This window comes from Monopterus albus, unplaced genomic scaffold (assembly GCF_001952655.1).
Source record: "Monopterus albus unplaced genomic scaffold, M_albus_1.0 scaffold127.1, whole genome shotgun sequence".
Lineage (NCBI taxonomy): Eukaryota > Metazoa > Chordata > Actinopteri > Synbranchiformes > Synbranchidae > Monopterus > Monopterus albus.
The window spans coordinates 3,248,218-3,266,697 of NW_018128007.1; the positions used below are offsets into that span (position 1 = coordinate 3,248,218).

Consider the following 18,480-nt stretch of genomic DNA (forward strand, 5'->3'; position numbering starts at 1 on the left):
CTCTGTTTCTACTCCACCTGAACCTGATCCTGAAGTCTTTTACCTCCTGCTGCATCGGCTCTGCAGGCCACCGGACCACTACCACCACCACCTCCCCTAACCTGCCCCCGACAACGTTCTCCAAACCACCGTCCGAGTTTGCCTTCCCACCCCATGCCCCCCCCATCAACCGTTCCCGGTCCTTTCCAGCAACTTTGTCAGGAGGCCGTTGGGGACCTATGAGCGACTCTTCTGTGCACACCATCCCAGCAGGACTGCAGGACACAGAGTGGGGAACACCCACATCACTGGATGGTCTCTTAGGCACGGCCTTCATCTGCCATGATGTTCTGCAGCCAACCCACACACGAGATCTATATGCTGCAGGTAGGCCACACTATAATTTGCTATAATTGTTGTAGACATTTATACGACTTGAGCAGTTAAATATTTCAGCATTTGATTAAATTTAACAGTCAATCAAATTCACAGAAAACTAGTAGTAAAGAAAATCACCATGGGCAAACAGTTGGAAAAAAAAACTCCTGCATACATCGAAAACAGGAGCATTTTCTCACATAAAATAGTGTTGACCTCCATTGCTTTCTGCTCTCCATCACAGGCCCCAATCACGTGTCCTTATTCAAAGTGGATGGAGAGTCAGCTGATCTCAACAGCAAACTTCTGCTTTACTACACTCCACAGGTGACACTCGGGAAATGTATTGTGTTACTGGGCTATTATTATGTGAATTCTAAGTAATATCAGTAAACTATTCTTGTTTACATGTATATATATGTGTGTTCTTCAGGCCTTTAAGAGCCAGATATGCCTGGATCTGTCTCCCAATCACCAATATGATGGCAGACTGACAGGACACAGAGTAGTGAACTGGGACATCAAGGTTAGATATGAAACCTTTTGACATTTCATTATTATCATTAATGCAACAGAGTGAGGACTGAAATATGTCATCATGTATCTCCGTGCTGTCTGCTTATGACCTATATACTCTGCTGAAAATGCATTGTAATGCTACTGAGTCAATTTAAACTGTTTTCACAGGAGTTTTTTTGCCATTATCTATATTTTATTTGTCTCCATTCATAATTCCATTTCTGATCTAACCAGGGCTTTTGTTTAAAGTGATAAAACACGATGTGTATTTCTTTCCCACTGCAGGATGTTGTGAATGTGGTGGGAGGCATAGGTGTTTTGCTTCCCCTGCTCGAGCAGGCGAGCGAGGCCGAGCAGGTGTATAATGGTGGTCAGGAAGCCTCAGACCTGTTAGGACCAGAGCTCACATCCGCAAGAGGCCCCGCTGCCATGCTGCTGCCACTGAACAAGTCTGCAGGTCAGTTCATGTTTGGTTTAGATATTCACAGTGATTAATGTTTTTTCCTACACTCTGTGTTTGATGTAGGTGTGTTCATGAATGGAACTGTTCACCCAGATTACAAAAAGATAATTTTCTTTCAAATTTTCTTATCACTTGTAATATCCAGTTTTGTTTGCCCATGGTTTGAAATCTACTTCTCAAACTTGTCTTCATCTACATATATAGAGGATTAACAGCAATTTCTACAAAGGGAAGTTGCTGTTGAAATTTTTAAATGTAATTTTTCAGTGGTCTGTTCTTGAAAGACCGTTCACCTCAGTGGCATTTTGGTGTAAATAGAAATCTCAGGGCTGGGTATTTCAAAATCTGAGCAAATCAAACAAAATGCTCAACACAGATAGATACATTAGATGTATGTAGGTCAGAAAACATTATGCTTTTGTTTGTAATTAGTGTAAATGAACCTTAAGTACCATAAATAAGTTTTCGTCTGTGCTTTTGGGGAAGGTACATCTGTGGCTGTTACTGGCTCCATTGTTCAGCTGTAATCCTAAATGTTCAGCTCACAGAATCAGACTCCACAAACATTGCATGATACAAGAACAAACAGGAAGTCAACAGGCACATCAGACAAACATTGTGAAATCAGTGGTAATACTATAGGTTCAAAGCCAGAACTAGCATAGGTATAGCGAGTCGTGACATGCTAGACGAATTGCAGTTCAGTTTGCGTAAATTCTGACATTTAAAAAACCAGCCCTGTTATAAATGAGACAAGTACCCTCACTTATGACTCATCCAGAGATACAATAACATCAATAATGTGTTTAGTAATGCATAAAATACAAGTGTGGGTAACACAGGAAATCTTAACAGTGATATTGCCCTATTTTTTTCTCCACAGAGAGCAGACTAAAAATAAACTGCATGAGCCGGCTGCACTGTCATGGCCCGAGCATCATAGGAGCCATGCTCAGCAAAGTAAGTGCCCCTCCAGCCAGTTTGCCCCAACACATTAACTGTGAGGAGAACAGATTAGCATATAAAAGTGAATGCTTGACCAGTCCACTGTACTACTGTGGTGTAATCGGTGTGTAATAAATGGGTATGGTGTGGAAACAGCAGTGGTTCTTCTAGAATGACAGTATCACATGCATGTCAGGGGGATTTTATGTAGATTTTGCTAGATTATTTTCGGAATGAGAACAAAAGATATCAGCTTCAAAATCCATTGTTTGAAACTGATGTGTGCAGGAGAATTATATTTAGAGTAAAACCAAATGGAGAATGACATAATAGACATGGATTAACTGTTGTCACTCCTGTTGTCAGTTCTTGGAGTAATATTTAATATTTTTGATACTTGTTAGTTTTTAAACTGCTTGGTGGGTCTCAGCGTAGCTAGTTATTTCTGGACGGCTCACACACGGAAAGGTGATTGAGTCAAGAAAGGGTGGACCCAGATAGCTGACTTCAGTGCAATCAGTAATTTAATGGTGCTCAACAGTCTATATACAGTGCAGTGAAACATAAGATAAACAGGAATATGAAAACTAGAGAAACCCGGTGCCGATCAGCAACACATGTCAGCTCCATGCAGTGATGATGAGGGCCTAGCTGCGTCGCTGGGGTCACCCCTGAGCTGGTCGGTGGAGAATGGAGGTTACTGAGAAGCTAGAGAAAACAAGCAGGCGATGAGCAGATGGAATCGGGTGACTGTGCATCGACCTGGCTGGTGTATACTGGGAGGGTGGAGTAGAGCCCAGGTCCGGAGATGGCTGTCCGTGGAGGAGGAAACAGGGCGGTAGGGACGAGAGGGAAAAATATACAAGATTGCAATAGATACTTGGTCAAAAGGGAAAATAACAACAGTGGCCCAACAAACTGGCAAGGGAGTGGTAAGTGAGAAAGACTAATGAAGTGCAGCTGGTGATAATCAAGGGGTGTGGAGCAGGTGTGGAAGGTGGTGTAGTCAGGACCCGAAAAGAAAACAAGGTGAGGGATGTGAGAGAGGCAGGTGCAGCCAGGCAAACCTGACAAGTTATTTTGTTAGCTTTTTGCTCTTTATGTAATTTGTGAACAAAAAAGTTAACAGCTAATATTTGAAATTAATGACACAGCTGCAAATACAGTATAGTATGTACACAGTGATGTAGACAACTGTATTTGATTCTTTTATTGCCTTGTGATGAACACTAGAGTCTTTCAGATTTTAATTTAGGTAAAATGGGAAGCAAAGACCAGTGATGAGCCCAGTAGACCTCATTCAGTAAGGCGTTTGTAGAGCAAATGATTTCTTCAGATTTATGAAAACATGCTGTATGTTTGGGTTCAGAACTTTACATAGTCATACTTTATTCATAGGTGTGAATCTTTGATTGCTGTAGCCAATCAGATTTTGCACTGGAGCAGCACAGACATGCTGGTTGTGTGGCAGGATATGTTGAAATATATGGTGTTAAGGTGGAGCATTAAGGTGGAGCATTAAGGTGGAGCATCCTGTCAGAAAACTACTGTATGTCCTATTAATCATACGAGGTTGCCAGCTTATGTAGTACTCGAGGGCTGCAGCTAACAGTTGTTTTTATAATTATTTGCTGAATTTTTTCTTAGTAAATTGATGAGTCTTTTATTCTATAAAACATTAGAACAATAGTAAAAAAAGAGTTCAAGGTGACATCAACATCCAAAACCCAAATGTATTAGGAAAGCAGTAGGAATTCCAGCATTGTGTTATTGTCCTGCTCCAGCTCGGCACTTTGGTGGATGGATGAGCATGCAGCCGTTCTGCATTATTATTTGCTGGTTTACACAAAATATTATATTTACAGTAGGAAAATGAGGAACTTCCATATTGTAGGAGCTGGAAATGATTTTTAGCTTTTTCTTGAAAATTAATGAAACAAAATGGTTTGATTGATTAACTGAATCGGGGCTATTCATTCTTTGCGCATCCGCATGTCCGCTTTGGTCGAGTGAAGTAATTTTCATTATCCCAGGTCCACGAGGGTCTGTGCGGACTCTGTGCAAAAGTCCACGTGCAGGCCAAACATCAGGACTGTGTAAACAAACAGTCACCACAGCAAAATCGATGACTGCACATGTACCACAGTACTTCGAAAATGTAGGCATACCTGTCTGTGTCTGTGTACGCATGAGGGTATGCACAAAGTATATCTAGCCCTTATCAGCTGTACAGTACAGAGTACACAAATACTTGTAGTGTGTGCACTTGACTAAGTGTAACACCTCTTCAGCCTCTATGTGTTACTATAAAGAGATGCTACAACACTTGTACAAAATAAATCCAAAGAAATGGAAACATCCTCAGACACAAACACACTTGAACACTCCTCCTCTTGGTTTCCTAACCTGCAGGTTCCAGGCACGATGATGGACATGAACGTTTTAATAGCATGTCAGCTGCTGATTGAGCAGGTTTTTAATGAGGGCAACAGTCGACTTCTACAGCAGCTCTACCAGCACCTGCTCTTTGATTTCCGTGTCTGGACCAGAAGCCATTTTGCTGTTTGTCTGGGTAAGGCACAAGGAGCTCTCGTGATGTCTAGTAACACACCTGTGAACCTTTTCATGTCTGCTGAAGCTGTTTGTGTCCCTTTTATATGCATATGCATGCCAAGACTGAAAGGAACAAGGGGAGGCTAAAAGCACCTTAGAGCAGAGATGGAATACATCAGTGTTTCAGGTTTTAGTTGTGGCAATGATTAAAAGTGAATCTGTGTCTCAAGCTGCCCTTCAGTACCCTGCTTTGTAAATTATTGCTTTGGTACAACCCTGCATATTGGTTTGACATTTCTAAATGTCAACCTGAAAGGTGATTAAAAAAAGAATTCCTTGTCTTCCAAAGCCCATGTGCAGTACCTGGCATCTGTGATCAGCAAAGGCAAGCAGCGCGTGAAGCGGAAATATGGGGTTCAGTACATTCTGGACACCATTCGGATGTACTACAGGTGAACCTTTGACATCCACATTAAGAAGCAGATGTCCAGTACTCTACTTATACTGTATATTAAGAAAATTCTGAGCTGATTTAATTGAAACTGCAGTTCAGTGTTTGACTGATTGTTTCTGTACTCTATCTTGGACATAGCCTGGAGAAAGATGGTAGCCCTCTATCTGATGAGAAGCAAACAATTCAGACCTCTCTGTTCGTGTTGCTGAAAGACTTTCTCAAGTCTCCAACACAAGAGGAGCTCCACAGTGTCCTCACCTACATTATCTCTGTAGGAGAAGAACAGCAGGTAACACTCATGTGTTATCTGCGTTTCATTTAATTTTAATTTCAAGTTTAATTTTGCTATCACCTGACCCTTTCAGCCTGATATTTCACTTTCACTGTGCCCAAACGGACTCTCCCTGATCATCTAAACTTCTTTTTTGCTCTTTTTACATTCTTCTTCCAATCAGGTAGTGAGGGCTTTGGATGTGCTGTATGAGCTGTTGAGGAGCAGCCCTCCCCGTGAACAGGTGCAGGCCGTGCTGCTGGAATGGGGCGTGGAGCAGCTGTACAGTTTGCTGCTCACTCCACGTTTCGGAGACAAGGCCAGAGAGAGGGTGTTCAGGGTGGGAAAAACTGGAACTCTTCTTGACATACTTTATGTCTTGACAGATATTTGTCTTGTACTGCCAACTTACATTTGATTTGATATTATCCAAACAGATAAAGTAAAGTCACAGTTTCCTTGTGGCGTTGCAGGTTTTGTACAAAATCCTCAAGAGTGAGCGAGTGTCCGAGCGCAACAAGCAGCGAGTTAAGCTGAAGGATTTTGGCTACCGTGGCCTGGTGTGTTTGCTTGAAGACATTCCTGTCACTATGACCATTGTGCGCTGTCTGTACGAGCAGGTCCTTGCTACAGGTAATAATGAAATAAGCCCTTTCCTTTGGTCTAATAAACTTAAAATGACCTTTATACTGTGAGTATTAAAACACCTGTTTCAAATATTAAATCTTTCTCTTTTAACACTTAAAAATCTACAATCAAAATTTAGAAAGATGACCATCCTTACTTATATCTGCCCATCTCTTCATCTGCTGTTAATTTCCTAATCATTTCCATGGTCCTTTCCTGGAACAAGCTACAGTATGTCAAATACAAGCACATGCCAAAAAAAAAACAAACAAACCTGTCTGCAGGCAGGCAGACAAGTGAAGAATTTTCAAGAATAAATAAATAATGCATGTCTTACCAGTCTTAGTACCAAATGATAAAATATTTCAGAGGAAATTTTTAATACCATGAAATGAAGTAATTTCCATGAGCTCACACTGATGCATGTAGCATAAATACACACATTTCATATCTTTCAATATTTCATACCGGTTTTATTCTTATATTAAAAGATAATAAGTAGATTTAAAAAGGATCCAGTCACTTAAAGTAGAAGGCTGAGTAAAAACTAAGTTTTCATTGACTTTAAAAAAAAACAAACTAAGTTGCTGCTGCCACCCCACAGATGCCAGCCCAAACTTCAGAGACCTCCTAGCTGTGGTCTGTCTGTCACATCGAGCTGAGCTCACTGTCCGTTTGGATGTCTGTCGCAAGGTCAGTCTGCTCATGACATTTAAAAACTGCCAAGTTTCATTCTAAGTGGTAGTGAGAACAAGCTCTCCATCTATTTCTCTCTAATATGACCGCAGCTCTTTCATCTGATCTACTCCAATGAGGATTATGTGAAGCAGCTCGCTAAGCAGCCTAGCTGGCAGGATGTTCTCACCAAACTCTACGTGAAGGAGTCCTATGAGTCCCACACTGCCAGCAACAATAGCTCCTTGGAACAGAACTTCCGACCGCCGCTGCGCAGGGATCAGTCTGTGCTCATAGAGGATGTGCAAAACGACATCTTCCTGACCTACCGCAACTCTCAGGACATGGAGGATGAGGAGGAGGAGGATGAACGTGGACAGCGGGACATCTCTGAAGGATTTTCTGACGTATCTCAGTCCCCTCCCAGTGGTGGTGGAGGCCAGCTGGAAAACTTCTCTGGCTCCCCTCATTTCAAGTCGTTTGATTCAGTTGACCAGGGGAGCCACTCATCCTCCATCTCCAATCCAGTCGATTTCACGACTGCATTGGAGACTGCATTTGGAAATACTGCAGAGGTGAGAGATTACCAGCCGCTCTCTCCCTTTGGTACATTGCCTTTAGATTTGGAGCTAGGAGTGATGGGAGAGACTGGCACACCCACTCCTGCAGGCAGTCTGACAAACACACCATCTCCTCTAGAACATTGCAAACCATTTCCACTGCTCAGACCCAGGAAGAGCTCCAGTCTTTCCAACATACTGGATGACACCAGCTATGGGACAGACCCTCCAACTGGAGACACAATCTCCAATACGTCCAATCCACAGGTATGATGCTTTCTTAGGTCAGAGTTTCATAATTTTGGAGTCTTTTATTTATATATTTGTGTTGTTTTACTTCTTGTCTGCATGAGACTGGGACTGAGTGTTTTTATGTTACAGCAGACCCCAGAGGAGGAGCTCTGTAACCTTCTAACTAACATCATCTTCTCCGTGCTGTGGACCGGCAGCGGGGCTGAGGGGAATGAGGATGTGGTGTGGAGAGAGAGAGGACAGGTCTTTTCTGTTCTCACTAAACTGGGGTCCTCCTGCCAACTGGTGCGCCCCCCTGATGACATCAAACGCAGGTCAGTGACGGTGATTTCAGATTTATGTATCCTGGCAAAACATGTCTAAATATCCAGAAATATTATCATGTGATGTATTCAAAGTCAAACTGTGTGCTAGTTTGCTGGAGATGATGCTGGAGTCGTCGTTGTCAGACCTGAGGGACGCCCAGGGAGTGACTCTGCCTTTCTGTCCCAGTCTGGTTCGACTCCTCAGGCTCCTGCAGGACTTTCTGTTTGCCGAGGGCACAGACAACCACACTCTGTGGAGTGAAAAGGTATATCACATACCCCATCTTACATATACTGTACAGTATGTACCCCTTTTGGTGATTCTGTTACTGTTTAAGATGGTCTACTCTCCATCTTTATAAAGGTTGGTTGACTGTGAAAACAGCAGAGTCAGTTATGGAAATAAGGCCAGAACTTATCATTCCCTCCCAGACAAGGTCTGAGTATAATAACACTTTGCTTAGCTGAAGCTCAAATAATCTCAAGCTGTGATGTTTCACTTGTATTTATTTAGTCCAAATGCTCTTGCCTTCAAAACATATCTTGTTCATGTACAATGCAGCAAGAAATAACTGATTAAAATTCAAATTAATTTCAAAATTAAAGGGATATTTAAATCAAATATGCTACTGTAATTATTTTAATCTATGATGTTGTATGAAAGATTTTTGTTAATACTCCTGTTCATTTTGTCTCTAATATTCAGATGAGAAGATTGATCCCACTGTCTGTTAGATATGAAGCTGCAGCCAGAAACTGGTTAGCTTAGCTTAGCTTAACACAAAGACAGGGAAACGGCTAACCCAGCTCTGCAGGTGGTTACCAGACAACCCAAGGAACAGTCCAGCACATAAAACCCTGTAAAACCAACACAACCAAGAATAACATGGATTTTGTTGCTATTTGACAAATCCAGCTGTTTCCAGGTTTTATGCTAAGCTGAGCTAACCCGCCGATGGTTGTAGTCTTATATTCACTGTACATGAATGAAAATGAGACCAGTCATTTCATATCACTCTCAGCAAGACAGAAAATAAGAATAATTCCAAAGGTGTCTAATTTTGGAAATACTATCTCCTCACCAAACTCAGTGGGTTTGTTGGGTCTAGTGAATCACAAACCTGTGTGTTACAGCTTGCTCTCTTTAAATACTGTACTCAGCACCAGGAGAATTTCAAATGTCCAGGCCTTAGAGCAACAATCAACTTTAATTTTGTGATCCATATTAATGTGCCTTTTGCCAGACTTTTGAAGTGACTCAGCTTGTGGTGCACGATGTGAAACGATCTGTGAAGAACCTTAAGGATGTCGATGTCCAAGAAATGCACAACAATACTGTTAAAACAAACAATAATGTTAAAATCTTTAAGAAAATAATTAGTTTAATAATGTAATATTTAATGATAACAGTCATAAATGAAATGAATAAGAAACATTAAGTGTTTGAATGCCAGGACGTGATGAAATTTTGTTGGCTGCAACATTAGATAAGTAAAGGAATATTAATTATGTTAATGTTAAAGCCATCAGTAACACAGGTCATTACATTTTCCAAAGTGGCGACAGCTGGGCGTAGTCAGTTACTATGTTTAACATCGGGGAAATTCTTCTGCCTTAGTTACTGCAGGGTGGAGAGTCAGGCTTGGATGCAGGTAGCACCTGAATCACCTTTAAAGGTTAAGTTGTACATAATGAGTGTCAGGTTTGGTTATTGTAGATGGTGCAAGGTGTGGAAACAGGTTGAGTCCCTTGTTGACAGCCTTTATTGTACTACAGATCTTTGAAGGGGTGATGAACCTGCTGGACAGGTTGAAGGCATGGCACAGCACCCCTGGCAGCCCCGGGAACACTGAACTGAAGGAAATGGCTCAGATCGGCCTGCGTATCATCACCGGATATATCCAACAGCAGCACTCTCAGGTCAGCTGCACCCACAGCTTGTTTGTCCCGTACCCCAGCCATAAATGTAAAATAGTTTGCACTATTCATGTATTTCACAACCCAAACAGCTGTAAGGTTGAATGCATTTAAAGGGGTTGCAATATTTATTTAGCTTGTTAAGTGCATTTAGACAAAAACCAGTTTAGAAATACCAAGCCTTGTGTGGGCTTCTTTTACAAAAACAAAACAAAACATTGCAGTCAGTCCTCTTGGGGAGTGTTCTGTAGGAGCTACTCTAGTTGAGTGAATGTACAATACAAGCTGATGCATAAAAGAAATTCCTACATAATTGGAAAACTGGAAAATACATTTACTCAAGCACTGTACAGTTTTGAGGGACTTTTCTGCTACTTTATACTTCTCCTGTCGACATTTCAGTGAGATATTGTACTTTTTACTTTGTTAGATTTATTTATTCTTTATTATTTATTTGGATTCCCTATTAGCTTCCACATTGTGGTTGCTAGTATTCTTGGGGTCAATAAAAACAACAACAAACAATATCTGACAGCTACTTAGTTTGCAGATTGAGGTTCGTCTTGCAAAACATTTAATTGGTTTTTAAAATGTAATGAGTTGGCGAAGAATAAACCAATGACAAGTATGTAACAAGTTCAGTTTACCTCTATGACATACTGGAGTAAAATTTGCTTGTAGAATGAATTCATCAGCGTTAACAGTCTAATAATACAATATATACTAATAGTCTGTTCTTATGGCATTATGTTGGTTGTTCTCTATTGCTGCTGTAACACAAATTTCCCCACTGTGGGATCAATATAGTATCTACTCTGCTCTACTCTACTCTACTCTACTCTACTCTACTCTAGTCATACCATCACTGATTAAATCCATCTTGACAAAGAACCCCCGATGTAAATCTTAGCAAGGACTGAGAAAAATAAGTGACATATATATATTTTATTGTATTTTTTATATGAAATGAGGAGATAGGCTCTCAGTTGCAACTGATCTCCTCTTCAGGTGTGCGTGATGGCCTGCGTGAAGCTCCACAGCCTGCTCCAGACTGTGCTGTGTCTGAGCTGGGAGGAGGTGTGCTTCCTCCTGGGGAAGCTGGGCACCCCCCTGTGGCCAGAAGGTGTAATGGATGACACCAACTGTGGAGAACCAGAGACGTTCTCCCAGCTGGTGCCCATTGTGCGAACTCTACTGGACCAGCATGCCGACCCCGTCTCCCTCCAGAACCTCATGCCCAACCTGCCCATTACCAATGGTAGTGCCACGTTCGCCCAGGACCTGAAGGCTTACTCTCGCAAACTAGAGTGGAAGGAGTTTTACCAGCAGCAGGTCAGTGTTTTGACCCACAGCGTGTATTTAAAAATAGGTGTCATTTGTCCTTTTAGGGAGTCTGGAGAGCCTCCTCTCCAGTCTCACAGTCCAGTATAACAAAATATCTATAATGAACATCCACTCTCAGATATTCCTGGATCTGTTCTTCGTCATCTTAGTGTGCAGCACTGGATATTTGCAGTCTTGCCTCCTGCTTTGACCAGTTACCTCCCACTCAGTGGCAAAGAAATACAGTATAAACTTTAGAAAAATGCTATCACCAATTTAGAAAGAACAGGCCGCCTTCAATGTATCTCAGGCAGAGATAAGTTTATGCTTGAGCTTGAAGCTGAGATATTTTGTGAACTAGTGCCAAACAGACACACTCACCACTGGCTGAGCACAGATTTATCTTCACACTGTGTAACATTGCATGCTCATAAATCCGTTTTATTTTGATTACCAGCAATACCTTTGGCTGCTATAGCAGTTTTGAAACTTGGCCCAGGCACATACTGTACAGCTGAATGTGTGTGCGTTTGCAGGTTATTTATAGTTTATGTGTTTGTTATAAATGTGCTGTGTATGTATTTTTGTTCAACTTTATGTTCTTAACATAAAATGGTAAGATGTAAGAAGTGAGGAACACAGCCAATGGGTTTTTGACAGTGAAGCAAAATTATCTTCTAAAACAATAAATAAGCAAAGAAAAATGGTTAGTGAAATGGGTCATTCCTGTTTCACATTTGTGCACTGAGAATCAGCCTGTTATATTTGCCATAACATTATGACCACCTTCCTAATACCGCGTACACAGGAGACAGTGCAGCAGTCGGTCGCCACTCGTGTCACTCTGCAGATCACTGTGCATCTTCTGTGAATCCGTTTCCATAGGTCATGTTTGGGAACAGAACAAATGTCGACCATCCAGTGAAAAACATGTAAAAGGAGTGAAAACTGTGGCTGTGAAGACAACTTAGAGATAATATTTAGACCAATTCAGCAGCCTCCCCACTCTGGGTGTGACATCACCACTGTAGCTGCTGAATGTTTCTCTTCATAGAGACCAGTGTTCAGTGTTTCTCATTTTCAGCCTTTTTAACAAAGATTCAAACAAAGTGGAATCTTTTGAAAAGGACGAATGAAATTTAAACTTCAATCTACAGTAGATCAACCTCATCATCAGTGACCATCCATGACCCTGTCACTGGTTCACTGTTTGTCCTTAGACACTGTTGGTAGGTACTGACCACTGCAGACCAAGAACACCCACCAAGACCTGTAGTGTGGGAGACGCTCTGACCCAGTCATCAGCCATCACAGTCTGGCCCCAGTTCATGCTGGGAGGGTTCCCAATACATCTATCTTATGTAAATGAATCACATGATCAGAACTCAAAGCCAATGAAACACATGCTGATCATGTTTTCACTTCTCTACTTATTTAGACTTCATTTAAAGTGTGAATGCAAGATAACTTCATCCAGGATTAACCAATCAATCCTCAGACTGTCGTCAAGTAATCAAATTAGCTGGATAAGAGCTTGATTATTTTGGCCCATTAGCATATTAGCCTGTATTATTGAAGAGCAAGCTCCTGGACTCTCCATCAAGTGCAGCACTGGATACACCGTATATTTATATGTGTCCTCTTTAATCTGCCTCTAGGTTCAGCCCACCATGGAGCAGTATGAGCTGGACACATTTGGGAGGAGCCATGACATCATGTCCAATTTCTGGAACTCCTGCTTTGATGACCTGATGAGCACAGCCTACAGACGGGACAAAGACCGATCTGACAGCAAGTCGAAGTTTCAGGTTGAGAACTTTCAGGATTTATACTCACATTGTCATATAACAGCTTGCTAAAATATAGATTGAACTTGTCAGATTACTAATTTGATATTTGTGACTGTGTAAAAACAGGAAGTGATTGTTGGCCCCTGTCTGAAGCGAGTCAGAAGTGAGAACAACAGGTACTTCAGTTGGCAGAAGCAGAGCTCCAGCCAGCAGGGGGTGGTGTGGCAACACTGGAGAGCCCTCCGTAGGCTTTTGACCAGTGAGAGAGGAGCATGGGCCAACAAGTATGAGAACCTTTGACTTTCAACTAGCAATTTCTTTTTACTTTATGTGTAAAGTCTTCTGTTTTGCTGTAAGTTGCACCAAAAAGATGTAACAAACATGTGTCTGAGACTATGCCGCCTTTTTACTGTTACTTGCTCACTTGTATTTTTTTCATTTGCCCTTTTTTGACAGAGTTCAGCCAGAGGTGAAATGGAAACTGTCCACTGCAGAAACCTACTCAAAGATGCGACTCAAACTGGTGCCCAACTACAACTGTGATCCTCACACTGAGGCCAGTGCCCTGAGGGACAACATGGGTATGCCGCAGAGTATAAACTTTCCCTTTTTGTCATTTAAGCAGAACCCCACCCTGAAGATCTTTTGGGTTTTTGTGATTTTCAGGAGCGGACAGCCCTCGTAGCTCTGAACCCCTCCCACTGGCTGTTGCAAAAGAAGCAAAAGTGAGTGACATGGAGGATGATCAGTTAGGAGAAGAGGATGTCATCTTTCTGGATAACAAGTGAGACTCCAATTACCAAGACATTTGCACTTCCATGGGCAATAAACACTGTAAAAAGTCACTTCACATGCACCACGCATACCGGTTTTGAAACCATTTTCACCAAATAAGCCTTTAAAATGTTTTAAAATCATTGAATACACAGTCCAACTCAGTATGAAAATCCCGATATTTTCTGATGCAATGCAGATAATCTGAATTGTCTGACACTTTCAGGGTGGAGGGAGAAGACGAGAACCAGAAAGAAAAACTGGTTCTGTCTGAAGACTGCGAGCTCATCACCATTGTGGCAGTTGTTCCGGGTCGTCTGGAGGTTACCACACATCATCTGTACTTCTATGATGGCAGCAGTGAGAAAGAAGAGACAGAGGAAGGTAATGTGTGTGTTCTCAAACATGACACCTGGTCTTTTTCACTGTTCTTCAAAGGGCGCTATCAAAAGTGAATATCTTCTTTTAGGAATTGGGTTTGATTTTAAGAGACCTCTGTCTCAGCTCAGAGAAGTTCATCTGAGGCGCTACAACCTGCGAAGATCTGCACTGGAGCTTTTCTTCATAGACCAGGCGCACTACTTCATCAACTTCAGGAAGAAGGTGATGCTCACTTCAGATTGAGCTCCTTCTGCTCATTCATCTGAGTGAAATAATAGATGTTTGTTAAACAATGTGGGGATGTGAAAAAAGCCTTTGTTTGCCTTTTCAGGTACGAAACACAGTATACTCCAGGATCCTGGGGCTGCGGCCTCCCAACCTGTTTTACTTTGGCTCCCGTTCCCCCCAAGAGCTACTGAAGGCATCTGGGCTTACACAGGTATTTATTTTTATGATGCAGAGTTATTATAATCTGAACTGTGCTCATTGTGTTTGACCACTGATGTTGATGTATTGAACAGAAATGGGTGTACAGAGAAATCTCCAACTTTGAGTACTTGATGCAGCTGAACACCATTGCTGGACGCACTTACAATGACCTGTCACAGTATCCTGTGGTGAGTACACTGCATCTTCACTGATCGTGTAAAGGACCTTTGTATTTATGATTTCATAATTGCAGTTAAATGTGAGGAGTCATATTTTTGTGTTGCTTTTGTCTTTAGTTCCCCTGGGTCCTGTCTGACTACACTTCTACCACGCTGGATCTGGAGGACCCAGCAGTTTTCAGAGACTTGTCCAAACCCATAGGTGTGGTCAACTCTCGCCATGCACAGACCGTCAGAGAAAAGTAAGTGGTTAATTACCAAGATGATTTAGTTATTGTTTCTTCTATTAAAGGGTTGCAGATCAGAAGACAGTTATCAGTTTTCATATATCTATAACAAGCACTCAAATGCAGCTCTGTATTACCACCTGACAACTGCATAATGTTGTTTGTTTCTGTTTAGATATGAGAGCTTTGAGGACCCAACAGGCACCATCGACAAATTCCACTATGGCACACACTACTCTAACGCAGCAGGAGTAATGCACTACATGATCCGCATGGAGCCATTCACCACCCTGCATATCCAGCTGCAGAGTGGCAGGTGGGAGCCCTGACTAGTCCCTGATATTTCATAGGATTTCCTGGTATGTTCTGGTCTCATGTATTGTAATGTTGTTGCTGTTTAGGTTTGACTGTGCAGACAGACAGTTCCACTCGGTAGCAGCAGCCTGGCAGGCTCGCATGGAGAGTCCTGCTGATGTCAAAGAGCTCATCCCAGAGTTCTTCTACTTCCCCGAATTCCTGCAGAACATGAACGGTGAGCAGCCACATTCCTGTGTTCAAATTAAAGCGAGTTAATCCGATCATCTTTGTCTTTGAGATGTACAGCCGATGTACAATATTGCTGGTATAAAGAACTGTGTTTGCTTTATGTTTGCTATAGGCTTTGACCTGGGATATTTGCAGATATCTCAGGACCCTGTGGCAGATGTTCTGCTGCCCAGCTGGGCCACATCAAGGGAAGACTTTATCAGGCAACACAGGAAAGCCTTGGTAGGCCTACACAAACAGCCACGGTCTTAAAACGCTCAGTGGCTCTCATTTGTCTTTGAAGATATAAAGACGACTATTCACAATAATAGCAATTTGTCTGTTTGACCCCAGGAATGTGAACATGTGTCCAGTCACCTCCATGAGTGGATTGACTTGATTTTTGGTTACAAGCAGAGAGGAGAAGAGGCAGTGAATGCACTCAATGTCTTCTACTACTGCACTTATGAGGGTGAGGCAAGAGTGAACCATTTTTCTTATTAGTGAAAAAAAAATCTTCACATCAGTTTCTAGGCTAAACACATGATGTGTTATTCCATGTTCTTGTATGAGACTCACTCTTGCTCGTTGTTTGGCTTGTCTGCAGGTGCAGTAGATCTGGATGCAATTGCCAATGAAAATGAGCGTAAGGCCCTGGAAGGCATCATCAGCAATTTTGGGCAGACACCCTGTCAGCTCCTTAAAGTACGAATCCCTGAGTAGCTTACAGCTACTTTTCAAATTCAATTGTCAACAGAATTCTGTGACATTCTGTTTGACAAGAAGTCGTTTTATATTACATTCCCATCTCCACCCAGGAGCCTCACCCTCCCCGTATGTCAGCTGAGAACGCAGCCAGACGGCAGGCCCGCATCGACACTGTGCCCCTGAATATCTTCGAGCAGCTCACAAAACTTCGGCCGTTTGTGGAGGTGGGCTCCTAAAATGCATTTAAGGCCTGTCGTGAGCTCGTTACTTATTTCTAATAAATAACCGAGTGTGTGTGTGTGTGTGTGTGTGTGTGCCTCAGGTGGTGAGCGACGACCTTCCTCTGGTCCAGGCCGTGGTACCAAAGAGCCAGGCTCGCTCCTTCATCATCCAGGGCTCAGACATATTGGTATGGACACTTTAAAACTAGTTTAAATAGTTGAGGTTTATTGTTTTCATATTACGCCACTCTCTCTCTCTCTCTCTCTCTCTCTCTCTCTCTCTCCAGGTGACTGTGAGTTCCAACGGGTTGATAGGGACACACAGCTGGCTTCCGTATGACAAAAAAATAGCCAACTACTTCACCTTCACTAAGGATCCCACTATGACTAATCCCAAGTGAGTGCCCCCAGGGAACGTATCATTTCTTGTTAAAATATCACATAATAGATAGCATGAAAAAAAGGTTATTGTATGGTGTCTAATGATGATTACTGCCTTACTACATTACTCCAGGAATGTAGCTTATCACGCGATACTTCTTTGAATTACCTTTTCTGTCTTTTTTTAAATTTAGAAATCTTAAACCCAGTGAGTAAAAACTTATTTTACAGAATTTCAAAAGGTGCATAAAATTCCCCTGATGGTTGAATAGAAGCATAACATCTGTCTGGCAATTGAAACCTCCAAGTCCACTTAATTAGTTTAAATTTGCTTTAAGGGACCTTATTTTAACCTGATCTTGAATGTGGATCACATAAACAGAGAATAGATCAAGATAAGAAGCATTTGAACACTGAGTTTCAGTAGGTTTGTAGATGTTGTGACAGATTAATGTGCCCCAGTTCACTCTCATTTCTTGTTTCTAATTTGTTTTGATCTTTTTCAATCCTGCTTTTGTGGTGCAGAACGCAGCGTTTTTTGAGTGGACCTTTCTCTCCTGGGGTGGAGATCAGCGCTCACTTGCTGGTGGTGTCCAACGATGGGCGCCTGCTGTTCAGCGGAGGACACTGGGACTGCAGTCTTCGCGTCACCCAGCTGGGCAAGGGCAAGCTGGTGGGCAGGATCTGCCGGCACATTGGTGAGCTCTTATTGTTGTACAGCTAACTCATACATAATATTTGTTCAAATTGTGCATATTTATTTCTTTGTTATTTGTGTGCCCCACAAAGATGTTGTTACTTGTTTGGCACTGGATCTCTGTGGCATCTACCTCATCTCTGGTTCAAGGGACACTTCCTGTATAGTGTGGCAGGTTCTACAGCAGGTAAATATCTTCAAACCTGTCTTTGTTTCGACTCACATGCTGCATAACTAAGCAGCAGCTTCACATATGGATTCTCCTTTTCATCCTTCAGGGTGGCTTTTCCACTGGCCTGTCTCCCCGGCCGGTGCAGGTTCTTTGTGGACACGACCAGGAAGTCACCTGTGTGGCCATGAGCACTGAACTGGACATGGCTGTCTCAGGGTCAAAGGTCAGAGATGTTATACTGAACACAAAACACTTGCTGAGTTGGACTCATTTTGCATATTAATTTAACAGTATCCAAGTGATGCATGTACCAAGTTTGTTAAATTAAAAGTCTTTAATATCAGTAGTCCGTACTGCTTCAGTTCTGTGGGTTTGTGCAGGTGTGAAAAATGCTGTTCAGCCTAAATAACCACAAGGGGGCTATATGTAGTCATATAGTTATATTTTAAATAATGCATGCAGCTTGATATTTGCATTCATTTCTCCAGGTGTATTGTTGTGGAGTATTTGGCCTTAGCGCTGGGGGGGACCACTGTGCAGCAACAATGTACTCCGCTGGAAATAAGGAGCACAGCCAAAATTAGAAAGCAATATGTGTGTCTCATTTTAACACAAATTAAACGATTTGATTTTTAATAATGTAATAATTTATTATTTCATAGAATGAGGGTTTTAATTTACTTTTTAGATTTATTTAAAATGTGCCACTCCTCTTTGAGCCTGGCCACCCATCCAAAATTTTCTAGCTCCGCCTCTGTTTTCAGTATCATTTTAG

General features: G+C 42.0%; 1 protein-coding gene across 1 annotated transcript in view; it reads left to right on the forward strand.

Moving 5' to 3' along the window:
• Positions 1–18,480, forward strand: part of nbeal2 (neurobeachin-like 2) — a 34,241-nt gene that overhangs the window by 13,063 nt on the left and 2,698 nt on the right. Inside the window, exons 16-51 of the mRNA XM_020612699.1 lie at positions 36–366; positions 602–684; positions 791–883; positions 1,162–1,333; positions 2,223–2,299; positions 4,697–4,856; positions 5,187–5,289; positions 5,430–5,580; positions 5,747–5,902; positions 6,036–6,195; positions 6,794–6,882; positions 6,978–7,691; positions 7,806–7,990; positions 8,091–8,247; positions 9,758–9,901; positions 10,907–11,230; positions 12,880–13,029; positions 13,138–13,295; positions 13,468–13,592; positions 13,678–13,795; positions 14,012–14,169; positions 14,255–14,388; positions 14,498–14,605; positions 14,688–14,783; positions 14,892–15,016; positions 15,177–15,317; positions 15,403–15,533; positions 15,660–15,769; positions 15,881–15,998; positions 16,134–16,231; positions 16,345–16,458; positions 16,557–16,643; positions 16,743–16,852; positions 17,362–17,534; positions 17,626–17,720; positions 17,812–17,928. Coding sequence (XP_020468355.1) covers positions 36–366; positions 602–684; positions 791–883; positions 1,162–1,333; positions 2,223–2,299; positions 4,697–4,856; positions 5,187–5,289; positions 5,430–5,580; positions 5,747–5,902; positions 6,036–6,195; positions 6,794–6,882; positions 6,978–7,691; positions 7,806–7,990; positions 8,091–8,247; positions 9,758–9,901; positions 10,907–11,230; positions 12,880–13,029; positions 13,138–13,295; positions 13,468–13,592; positions 13,678–13,795; positions 14,012–14,169; positions 14,255–14,388; positions 14,498–14,605; positions 14,688–14,783; positions 14,892–15,016; positions 15,177–15,317; positions 15,403–15,533; positions 15,660–15,769; positions 15,881–15,998; positions 16,134–16,231; positions 16,345–16,458; positions 16,557–16,643; positions 16,743–16,852; positions 17,362–17,534; positions 17,626–17,720; positions 17,812–17,928 — 5,565 coding nt within the window. The remainder of the gene's footprint in view (positions 1–35; positions 367–601; positions 685–790; positions 884–1,161; positions 1,334–2,222; positions 2,300–4,696; positions 4,857–5,186; positions 5,290–5,429; positions 5,581–5,746; positions 5,903–6,035; positions 6,196–6,793; positions 6,883–6,977; positions 7,692–7,805; positions 7,991–8,090; positions 8,248–9,757; positions 9,902–10,906; positions 11,231–12,879; positions 13,030–13,137; positions 13,296–13,467; positions 13,593–13,677; positions 13,796–14,011; positions 14,170–14,254; positions 14,389–14,497; positions 14,606–14,687; positions 14,784–14,891; positions 15,017–15,176; positions 15,318–15,402; positions 15,534–15,659; positions 15,770–15,880; positions 15,999–16,133; positions 16,232–16,344; positions 16,459–16,556; positions 16,644–16,742; positions 16,853–17,361; positions 17,535–17,625; positions 17,721–17,811; positions 17,929–18,480) is intronic.